Source organism: Anoplophora glabripennis, unplaced genomic scaffold, assembly GCF_000390285.2.
Source record: "Anoplophora glabripennis isolate ALB-LARVAE unplaced genomic scaffold, Agla_2.0 scaffold63, whole genome shotgun sequence".
Classification (NCBI taxonomy): Eukaryota; Metazoa; Arthropoda; class Insecta; order Coleoptera; family Cerambycidae; genus Anoplophora; species Anoplophora glabripennis.
Genome location: NW_019416222.1, coordinates 238,016 through 250,121, shown reverse-complemented (window position 1 = coordinate 250,121; position 12,106 = coordinate 238,016). Strand labels below are relative to the sequence as shown.

The following is a 12,106-nucleotide window of genomic DNA, read 5'->3' as shown; positions in this document are numbered from 1 at the left end:
TCATACAAATCTAAATTAAACACTTGTCCATCATATATCCCCTCATGCAACCACGTTTCAACAAGGCACAGGAAATCAAAATCAGTATCAAGCGAACTATCATATAATTGTTTTACCTTTGTGCGCAGCCCACGACAATTTTGATAATAAATTAACATATGGATATTGCTGCTTTCCTACCTACTAAGTAACCCTATTAAAGTAAATTTATGTAATCAAAAAAGAAAAAGAAGAAAATATGTATCTGATACACCACTTATAAGGGAAAAGGTTCAGCCCATACATAAATAGCATTTGTGCATTATAATTTAAATATTAATTAACATTTATATCAGGAAATGTACAGAGAAACAAAAAACTAATTCACAACACCAACACCAAAGTAAGCATTCACAGCGACGAAGCAAACGCAAAAAATGAGAGATATTTATGAACGTAAAAAAACATTTTAATGGCTGGGATACTCTTTTGGTGTGGGCAAAAATTTATAGTTCTACCACGACAACCAATTCACAAGTCTTGAGAACTACTAATAAGACACTTTTTATTATCTTTTAACACATATACGTTGCCGGCAATTGTCCATGCATTACGGTCGAATTTCCTTTTAGCCTCGCCAAATAGATCATACTGCTCCTTGGTAAGATCCTCAAATATCATAACTCCTGTACCTTTTAACGACTTTTTGGATTTAAATACGTCTCTTATACGATTTAAATACGACTCTTCATAATATTGGATAAGAAAGTTATTCGTATTGATCTGGCATTCGTCCCTGCAGATACTACACCAAAACGATAGGCAGAATCAGCTGATGTACAAGGAATTTGTAATTTATTGTTTATTACCGAACATACTAGTTCGATGACATCCTCTCCTTTGGCCTCTTGCAAACCATACAAAATTAAGCAATTTCTTTTCATGAATTGATCATATTGACAACAATTATTTCTTAGTTTAGAAATAGCTTCTTTATTGGAACTCACAGCCTCGTCTAGTTTATGAAAAGTTGTGGTTACGCTATCAAGTTTTTTGCTTAGCTCTTCAAACTTATCAATTTGTTAAAAAAACTCTGGCATACCTTTTTTATTAGTTGTTCAGTGGCATCATCTGTTGACTTGTCACCACTTTGAAGGACACCTCTTGTATTCGGTTTTGACATATTAACTTCTTATTTGAGGTGGTACGACCAGGAAACACCAACTGCACAAATTATGATTTTTCACAGAAAAACAGGTTTATCAGATGAAAATAATGTTATATTTACAAAGAGATACTTGTATTCAAGCACTTCAGTAAAAAAAACACCTGATATATCTTGATATAACTACTGCAAATGGTTAAAAATACAGAACCTTTTCAGATACGTCTACTCTGGACGACACATATATTAGTATTATTAATGGTACGCAGTGGAACGCCACATATCGAGTCAGAAATAGTCGTTAGAAAGAGGCAAACAAATAAACATTCGGGAAGCCGCCCAATGCGCTTGAAGCACTCTCGTACGATCGAGAGTATTCAGTTGCTTATTGGGGGTAATATATAAACCGCTCAGCGCGCGTGTCATCTCATTACTTCTTAACAACTGATAAAGTTCGCATCGCGTATTCGCGTACGGTCAAAAGTACGACGCGAGAAATATTCTAGCAAATTCTATTAACATGTCTGGTTCAAAATGCTAAAAAGGATTTATGACCTTAGAAAAGAAATAGCTGATTTTATGGAAATGAAAGAGAAGACATTGGCGCAAATTTGTGATACAACTTGGCTTTGTGACTTGGCATTCCTGGTAGACATCACAGGACACTCAAACGACCTGAACTTGAAGCTTCAAAATAAGGGCTTTTCAAAACAAAATTCGCTTGTGGGAAACACAAATGAGAAGTAAAAACTGTTTTCATTTTTTAACATTCTCCAGTCACGAAAACATTGAATACGGTACGGTGGCTATACTGAAAAACTGGAACTACTGTCAGAGCAATTCACTGATCGATTTTCCGATTATAAGAATATGGATAGCACTTTTAACATTTTTGCAAATCCTTGTAAGTGTAATGTGGAAGATGCTCCGCTTCACCTACAAATGGAGTTGATCGAGCTTCAAGAAGACTCATATTTGAAGTCTAAATTTGATGATTTGGAACTACGCGAATTTTACAGAACATACCTTTCCGAAGAAAAGTATCCACAGCTGAGAGTTTTCGCACGAAAAATAATTTGCACATTCGGAGGTACGTATAAATGTGAGCAGCTTTTTTCAATCATGAAAATTAATAAAAATAAGCATCGTACTCGGCTTACAGATGTTAATCTTGTTTCTCAGCCTCAAACTCAAGCATCTCATTAATTTTCATTTGATTTTCTATCTTTTTTTATTAATTTGCTTTTTATATGTTTGATTATGCTATTATAATTAATAAATAAACAAATGTGTGCATTTTTGTGGCTTTTATTCACTACTACCTACTTATTTCTTGCCTACTGCCCGCGACCTGATTAAGTCCAGAAATTACGCCCTCAGCTAAGCAAAGGTTGCCCATACCTGATTTAAACGATCCCCAGGCATTTTTATTTAAATTTTCAGCAAAAACTATTACAGACGTAACAATAATTTGACAACTAACTTGACAAATATCAAGTTATTTTCACAAAAAATAGAAAATTGCAAATATCTCTAAAAGTAGTAACGGCAACCTTAATAATAATTATATGGCTTGAAAGTAAATTACAATCTGCGTACGACAAAGTAAAAAAAATGTAGGGTGTTCCGTTAACGAGTGTTCAGTTAACAAAGTTATAGCTGTTTGAAGTTATCAAAATGTAACAGCAAAAATGAAACACCTATTATTAAATGTAATAATTTGTTGGTATACCGTAATTTAGCGTTACCGATGCCCTTTACAGGTACCAAAAATCCGCTGCTAGGTATAGGGAATGTTTAATAAAGTGACCCTAAAATATCACGTAGAATACGAAAATGCAATAATATTTAGGGTGTCCCATTTAAAATAACGAAGTTGGTATCGACTTCCGATATAACCGAAAGTGCTAGAGAGTCCTAGATATCGATCGACGCATTTCCCAGTGGAACACCCTGTATAACGCTATTAAGTCGTATGTGATCTATTTCCATCAATCACAACGTATCTGGAAAACAAGAGGTTTGGTACTAAACTGTTAGGATATCCTGGAAAACCTCTTCCTAAATTGACAAATATTTCTGATCTACCACAAGTCGTATATTATCAACTAATACATTGTTTTTTTACAGGATGTGCAGGACTTTTTGGACAGCGCTAAAGAGGGTTTCATTTACTTCAGCTTAGGAAGTAACGTGAAGAGCAAAGATTTAAGAAAAGAGACACTGGAGGCCATAATAGATACATTAAAGTCATTACCATACAAGATTTTGTGGAAATTTGAAGCAGATGAACTACCTGGAAAGCCAGACAACGTGAAGCTGATTAAATGGTCTCCCCAACAATCAGTTTTGGGTAAGTTCGCATATTGCAGGTATTGTAAATACATAGAGTGCAAATAATCTCTTTTCCACTACCATCTTCCGTAGGACTATTGTGAAGATGCATAACCTCAAGAGTTCCTCATCTGACTTTAACTTTGATTAAGTCCATAGACTTTCACACTCCTACAATAAATTGACATATATTTTCTGAATATGTAATGTTCAGTTAACAGTCTTATCCTTATCCTTACTGATCTGCAAGCTTAATTCAGTAGATTCGCTAGAACTTTTTCGGTAGCCCTTTTAAGATCTTGGCTTGTCTCTGCACAGGAATTTCTTTCCACCACTTCTGAGTGTCACATTTCGTCAATTCCAGGTTATGTGTCTAATAACATACATGGCAATGTCAAAGGAAGGTCGAGACTTCTAGGAGTCTAGACTATTTGCGTTATTTAATTTTTGATTGTTATCCTGAAGCAATTGATATTCAATGTTTTTCATTCAAATCACTATTGTCATTGACTACTGACTCACAGTGATATTAATTGATTGCTGAAACTTAATCATAATGGCATCTATTTTAATTTTAGCACATCCGAATATAATACTGTTCGTTACCCAGGGAGGACTTCAGTCCATGGAAGAGGCTATTTATAGCGAAGTACCACTTGTCGTCATTCCATTTTTCGGAGACCAGGAACAGAACGCAAAACTGATGCAAAGCAAGGGTATCGCCGTCATCGTAGAGGTGCGACCGTATCTAGACAAAGACAAGTTGAAAACAGCTATGTTGGAAGTTATAACAAATCCCCAGTAAGTTCGTAATTACACCATTGTCGTTAATACTGAAAGAAAAATATAGCATCGGTTTTTCCAGCAATCTATTTTGTTAACTCCTTTTGAATGCTGAGCAAAAGGTCAATCTGGATTAATTGAAGAAAAGAACATCTTCCATCGGCATAATTGGAAATGCAATATCATATGCATTTTTTTATGGTAAATCAATACTTTTTAAAAGTATCCTCTTACAAAAAAATAAACCAGTTTATAAATTTTCGATAATATATTCGATGTTTAGATAAAGTAAATAAAGATAACGTATTTTAAAGACTGTAAAAAATATTACTAAATCTGTTATAATAGATTATATTATAATTCTATATAACAGTATTTAATGACTGAGATAAGATAGTCCCGACTGCAATACAAATTGGAGGCAATCGAACGTGTAATGAAAATAATTGATCAGTAAAATATGACCTCCTTTTCATAATCGTCATAAACATTATTGAAACATATTTTAGATAAGTAAATCACTCAAAAAATTCACATTTGAGAGAAATATTTTGATTTTTTGTATACAGTCTGTTTGATTATAAAGATCCCGACCCAGTAAAGTATATATATTTTTAAATGGGATGCTATTTTCTTTATACTGACCTACAAATTTTTTTTTTTCGTCACACCGTAGATGAGTGATGACGTCATCAATATTTTTTGAATGGTATTGTATAAAGTTTTTTGCATGTTTTGACTGATTTTTTATTTTTTTTCCAAACATGAAATTTGTATGCTGTTGCATAACGAAACTTATTACAAAAAATGAGAAAACTTTCAGCCTTTGACTTTGGTTTACGATGTTCGCTTTCTAAATAATCTCAAATAGAAGGCGCTTGAAAAACAATTTTGCATACCGCTCGCTGTCTGTCACATATCTGTTTGTTTGTAATTGATGTCATCTTTCAACTTATAACAAAATGAATGATTTTAATGAATTAGTTGATATACTGCAGGTTTATTATGAATGTAGAAAAAACAGTGGAGCGACTTAACATTTTTATCGATAACATTATCCTAACAGATGTTGTCCTAACGGAAGAAAGATTAGTAAACTTGAAACAAATATAAGACAGTAAAGGTATAGGAAAAATATGTATGTAACAATAACATAGTAATATTAATAAACAAAAATTGTACAATACAATATTAAATGCAAACAAAAACGATGTAAAATGAACAGTGAAATTTGAAAGTACTGTTCAAACTGTCCATTTATTTCGATACTTACATAATTCGCATCTTCGAATCATCTTCTAACTGCATTTAATTTAACGTTATGTGGAATATTATTTATTGCGGTACTAATTTTGTCTTTCAACTGATCAATGTTACTTGGTAGTGTTAGATAAACTTCGTCTTTTACGGAACCCCAGAGAAAGAAATCCGGTGGATTAATATTTGGGGATTGTGACGGTCAATGTATGGGTCCTCTTGTACCAATCCAAGGGTCTTCAAATGTAACATTCAAATAATTTATGTTGATTTGGGCATTATGTGGAGGTGCACCGTCTTGTTGGGAAATAACGTGGACATACTCATTAACTGTTAATTCTTCCAAATACTCTTGTAACTGATTTCTGAAAAAATTGTTATACCGTTCACCAGTTAAAGAACCATCAAAGAAGTATGGCCCTAATATTTTTTAACCTAGCATACCACACCACACATTAATATGAAATCGATTTTGAAAATTTCTTTCTTTTATAATTCTAGGATTGAATAATTTGTTGTATTTTTAATTAATTCTGGATAGCTCCAGCTAAATGGAACTGGGCACGTAACTATCTTTAAGGTAAATTTTGAGTGACTTGCGACTTACCGCAGATTTTCCGGGGTCTTCCCTGTTGCAGAGGGCCCTCAGTCTTCAGTCCGGAGTGGAAACGGAATGAAACAAGATTGCGGCACACTTCAATTTAATTAATGGAAAATATGGTATATCAAATAGCGGCACTCGTGAAAACCAGCGATTAAGCGTGAATAACTGACGACTCGAACTTCATGTAGCTGTGTGTGTCGCAAGTCGGTATCGCGCAAATTAGACAAAAAAGAATAAAAAATTGAACAGAATAGCGGGTTATTTTAAATGTAAACTAAACTAAGGTTAAAATTAATTATATTAAAACTACTACCTTAACGAATACTGAACAAGGATTATCATGGCTTCAATGGTATGATGTTATTGCGGTTAAACATGGGGTTAGAAAAATTACTTTCATCTGTCCATAAAAAGATTTTTAGAAAGTTGGGAATACTATTTGCATTATTTAACCAGCGACAGAACTGTATTCTTTGTTCAAAGTAATTTTCATGAAGATGTTGAACCAAATTCACGTTGTAAGGAAACAATTTATTTTTATGTAAAATTTTATACGCAACGTGTACTCGGTTAAATTATGATTCCTGGCTAATTCCCGTAGGTATGGAAGTATTCGCATTTTCTTGTACTTCTTGTAATAACTCTCGATTTTCATTGCAAGTATGTATATCCAAAAAATACTTTTTTCTTCTTTAGCGTTCCATACTGTCTTAGATTTGCTTCAAGTATTCAAATTTTTCTTCTGTTAGGGGAAATTCTATTAGGATAACGTTGTCGATATAATTGTAAAGCTGCAACACTGTTTTTTTTGTATATTCATAATAAACCTGCAGCATATCAACTTCTTCATTAAAATCATTCATTTGGTTATGTAAGTTAAACTTGAAAGATGACAACAATTACAAACATACCAATATGTGACAGATAGCGGTAAAAATAATTGTTTTTCCAGCACCTTCCATTTGATATGTTTTAAAAAGCGAGCACCATAAACTAAGGTTACAATCTGAAATTTGTCCCATTTTTTTTTCAAAAATTTCATTATGCAAAAACATACAAATTTTATGTAGTTGGAAAGAAAATAAAAAATCAATCAAAACGTACAAAACAAATATATATATATATAAAGCCATTATCTCTGGCAAAAAGTTGACAAAAGAAGTTGTTTTTTTTCATTGCATTTCTTTCAATTTGTCACAGTGGAGCTAATTGTAAATCTATAATACGATTATACTTCATTTTAATTATTGTATGTCGTTGTTAATTTCTTGTACCAAAAAAAATATTGGAAGATTGCAGCTGTTACATAATAAGACTATGAGAAGTATTCTCTGCTGTGACAAATATATATCAGTAAAACATATGCAAAGAACGTTGCAGTGGCTGCCAGTCGAACACATGATTGAAAGAGCTAATGTTATATTAATATTTAAAATTAAGAACGGACTTCTGACAACATATCTACAGAATTTTCTAACAACTAGAGCTGAAATTCACCCATATAATGTGAGAACTAAGTGTAATTGATTTTGTTAAAACAAGCAGGTTGCAAAAAACCTTATTTAGCGACGGAATACGACTTTTTATTTCTTTACCTGGGAGAATTTTTTAGAGAAGTTACAAAATTGTATGTCGATAAATTGTAGTTCATTTTGTATCAATTTCGGTTATTGTCATTCCTGTTTATGATGTCAGCTATGTCAATTTGTGTTTTGTATAAAATTGGTTAAATGTGTATGCATGTTTAATAGCTATAGAGCGAAATAAATAAAAAATAAATAAATAATTATTATTAAAAAAATATCGATAACGTCACCACTCATCTACAGTATGATGAGAAAAGAATTTTGTGCGTCTGTATAAAGAAAATAACATCCCATTTAAAATACGTATCCAAAAATTGGTAACCGGGGCCAAGAGACTGCTATTTAATATGAAAATTTAAACTCTCTAACACATACCTACAAAAGAGTTCTGTATCAGAGGAATGAATAGATATTGTGTATTTTTTCATGCTGAATCCGAATCCGTAGCCCAAAAACCGATATACCAGGGTATTTTTTAGTAAAACGCTAAAATATCTCCTAAAACAGGGTAAAATAGTGAGGACAAGGTAGAGATCTTTTAATATCTCATGAGCCGCGAAATGCGCGAAAGGCGTGGCGTATCCCCATAATTCTTCTAATAAGCACGTTGTGAAAACATTGACTCAGAATTAGGCCACGTGCCTCATTACAACTAGAAATGAACTAAGGCGCTCGGTCATCAATAAAGTCAACTGGCGAACGTTCATTATATAGGTATATTTTTATTGTTTAAATTAAAATAATAAAGCATATGGCATTTTATTATGATATTTGTAATAGGATCAAAGGCTTGTTTACGCTAGAGCTCGAGAGAGACTGTGAACAATAGGTGTAATGTTTTTAGGACGTAGAATAGTTTAGGCGACGGTCGGAATTATGTTTCTGCGCATATGAAGGTCAAAGCTCATAAGATTTTAAAACATCTCTAAAGCTTTATATTGAAAAGCAACAATTTATAAATATTTTGCGAAAACATTTTAAAATAATATTTTGAGCGTTGGAAAAAGATATATGCAAATTAAATTCACACCCACCATTACAAGGGGGTTAATTCCACGCCTGTTATCTATGTAGTCATGTCTCTGATACAGAATTTTTTTTAGGGATTGTGTAGTTATAAGTCAGGGGACAAATGGTACTAATGTTTATTTATCACTTCAAATACATAATAGATCCTAATTCCACTGTAATTGAAACACTAATATATTTAATATCTTTCAGATATCGCAACACAGTGCGGCGTCTCAAACAGCTCGCTTTAGATACGCCTATGACTGGTCTAGAAAAAGCGGTATGGTGGACTGAATATGTCATTCGAAATAAGGGTGCCAAACACCTAAGGAATCCCGCTGCGGATATTCCACTTTATCAGTATTATCTTATAGATGTAATAAGTTTTCTATTGGCGGTTGTTGCACTTGTGATAACTGCTGTAGTCTTATTGGTTAAATTTGTATATAGGTTTATTTCGAAATTCTTAGGAAAACAAGTACCAGTACACAAGAAAGTCAATTGATTTTCTAAAGCAGCGATTTGTACAAATGTAGAAACATAATATACTTTAGTATATTGCCTGAAGCTACTTATTTGTGGCATAGTTTTAAGTTTTTTTTTAATTACTGGATATTTTGCGACCTGTGAAAATAATTTAGTAACGAAAAGGATCAGTTTTGCCTAGAAACAAAACTCTCACACTAAAAAGGGTAGACAAATAGTTTAACAACTCAACGTCATAGCTGAGCAATGAAAACCAAAACAGATCGATTATCGAAAATTCAAGACTTTTGTTTTTTATATTTGTTTGCGTTTTTCAGTGTCAAATTTTTGGTTTAGTAAAACTGTTTTAATAAAAATACCTATTGGCTGATCCTTTTAGTGCAGGGGCTTATTTAATAAATTTTTAATTTAAATTTAATATTTCTTCACAGCTGGCATATTACCCAATAAAGAAAAATGATATATCTCAGTGAAACTTCATTGAATAAGTGTAAGTACTTATAAAGTTATTAATCCTACAATTCCATATTCCATGCAGATAAGTAAAGTGTCTATTGTTGCCTACATCGCGGCAGTTTAATCAAATAATAAAGCACACTAAGCTCATAACATATTTTTTACTTAATCCAAATTAAATTTTAACAGTATAGCACATTTGGGGTTTAAAAGTTGCTTTGTTAAATTCTATGCAATAAAACTTGTTTGTTACTGTCTATTACTTTTATTTAATACCATTATTTAAACCCTTACAGATTCCTTCATCAAGAAAATATATATCCAGAATATATCAAAAATATTCAGTTCTTTAAAAAATAAGAACTAATACCACTACAACAAATGCATTACAGTGTGTCCACGGATAGAGTTGAGAAGATCGAAAATTTTGTTGTATTTTAATTTATGGAAAAATGTTGCCTAAAGTGAGCCAGAATACAGGGTGTCTCATAATTAGCTGCCAACCCTGAACAGGCCGATTCTATGATCAAAACTATGTAAAAAAGTTCATATGAACATGGGTCCGGAAATGCTTCCTAAGGGCACAGGGACCCATTGAAGAGGGAGGAATGGAAATCATTTTTTTGCAATATCTCTCAATCGCGTTGTGATAAATGAATGAAATTTGGTATACACAGCTAAATTTTGATGAGCAATTTGATGGACTAATCCATTTATTTCCACAAGGTCCATTGGGGTGGGTACGGGGGGGCCCTTGGTACTTTGCGTGTGTAACTTTTTCATCTTTGACTTTTTAACAAATTGGACAGCAAATTCCGTTTTCCCGAACTGTTTTACGTTAAAAAGGTACTCTTGTTTCAAATCGTTATCTTTAACGGTTTCTGAGAAAATCGCTCTTGAATTAATCCCACTTTGGTCAATTTCATAGTAATTTAAACAAAAAATAATAATAATAATTTAATACGTAATCAGTAATACACATTATTGATGTAGAACAATTATGATATGATGATTTGTTTATGGCTTTTGCGATGGTAATGCTGCGCGGCAGAACGCGAGTACGGCAGAAGGTTTCCAAACAGAAGGCTGACATCAAGGAGGACATTCCTCACTGTATTCCGCAATTTAGCTGCAACCGTCACTTTTCGAAGGGATCATAAGATGGAAACTTAATTTTGATAACAGACAACAAGCTATTTTAAAAACTGTTCAAAAAACCCTCCACCTTCTCTGATACAAAGTCTTGCCCTACGTGTAACACTTCTCGAAGCTATTAAGATGCTAAAACGGTTTTGACGAATTTCATTGGCTGCATCATTGATACGCTGCAGCAATTCCTCACGGGTATCGACTTCGGTGGCGTAAACTTTTTGATTTAGATATCCCCAGAAAAAGAAGTCCAGCGGGGTTAGGTCGGGAGAACGCGGCGGCCAAGCTACCGGTCCGTGCCTCCCTATCCACCGTCCAGCGAAATTTTCGTTTAGGAAATTTAGAACATTGCGACCACTATGTGCCGGGGCTCCATCGTGTTGAAAAAACATGTTACGTCGTAAATTTAGAGGCAGATCATCGAGAATTTGGGGAAGATTTTCTTGAAGTAAGTTTAAATAAAGATTTGAATTGAGACGTTGTGGAATTTCAATAGGTCCAATCAGAGTGTCGTGAATTATTCCCGCCCATAAATTTATGGAAAACCGTTGCTGGAAGTTTGTTCTCCGAACAACATGTGGGTTCTCTTCTTCCCAATAATGAGAATTATGAAAATTTAATTTTCCATTTCGGGTAAAAGTAGCTTCGTCACACCACAAAATTTTGGAAGCTTGCTCGTTGTCCAGCGACAAAATCCAGCGACAAAATTGCATACGTGGCGCAAAATCTTCTGGTATCAAGCCATGTACACGTCGATAGTGATAGGCATGTAGACCTTGTCGCTTTAATATTCTTCCAACCTGAAATGTTAGTAGCACATCTAATCAATTCTGTTAAGGAAATCTTTAAGATATGTAGTACCGTTGGCCGAGGAACATTTATTTGCCTTGAAATGTTCCGTATGCTAGTCGTAGGTTCTTGTTCAATAGCGTCAAGGACCTCCGCTTCCCTATTAATCCTGGGACGTCCTTGACCCGGTGCCTTTCGAATCTATTTTTCTCGAAAACGGATCGAGATACCGAAATGAAACAAGAGTACATAGTTAATGGAAAAATGATTGCCCTTTCAGGTTTAGAATCAAGTTTTATGTTAGACATACAGGGTAAAAAGTTATTAACTAAATTTTCGGTAAAATTGGTCGTAAGTGGCGCCCTCTATGAGCAACACTAAAATTGCAACACCCATCTTATTCGTCGTAAGGCATGTTTGCGCCAATTGTCAGCATTTTACATGTAGTAACTTCAGCTTTCGATTTTCCCATTGTTAATGAATCACCATGTATGTATACAGAGTGTT

At 33.6% G+C, this 12,106-nt stretch overlaps 1 protein-coding gene across 2 annotated transcripts in view; it reads left to right on the top strand.

Moving 5' to 3' along the window:
* LOC108903714 (UDP-glucuronosyltransferase 2B15) overlaps positions 1 to 9,704 on the top strand; it is a 62,466-nt gene extending 52,762 nt beyond the window's left edge. For both annotated transcript variants that reach the window (XM_018705988.1, XM_018705990.2), the window contains exons 2-4: positions 3,275 to 3,497; positions 4,057 to 4,279; positions 8,930 to 9,704. In XM_018705988.1, coding sequence (XP_018561504.1) covers positions 3,275 to 3,497; positions 4,057 to 4,279; positions 8,930 to 9,224 — 741 coding nt within the window. In that variant the 3' untranslated portion in view covers positions 9,225 to 9,704. The remainder of the gene's footprint in view (positions 1 to 3,274; positions 3,498 to 4,056; positions 4,280 to 8,929) is intronic.
* Positions 9,705 to 12,106: the final 2,402 nt, after the last annotated feature.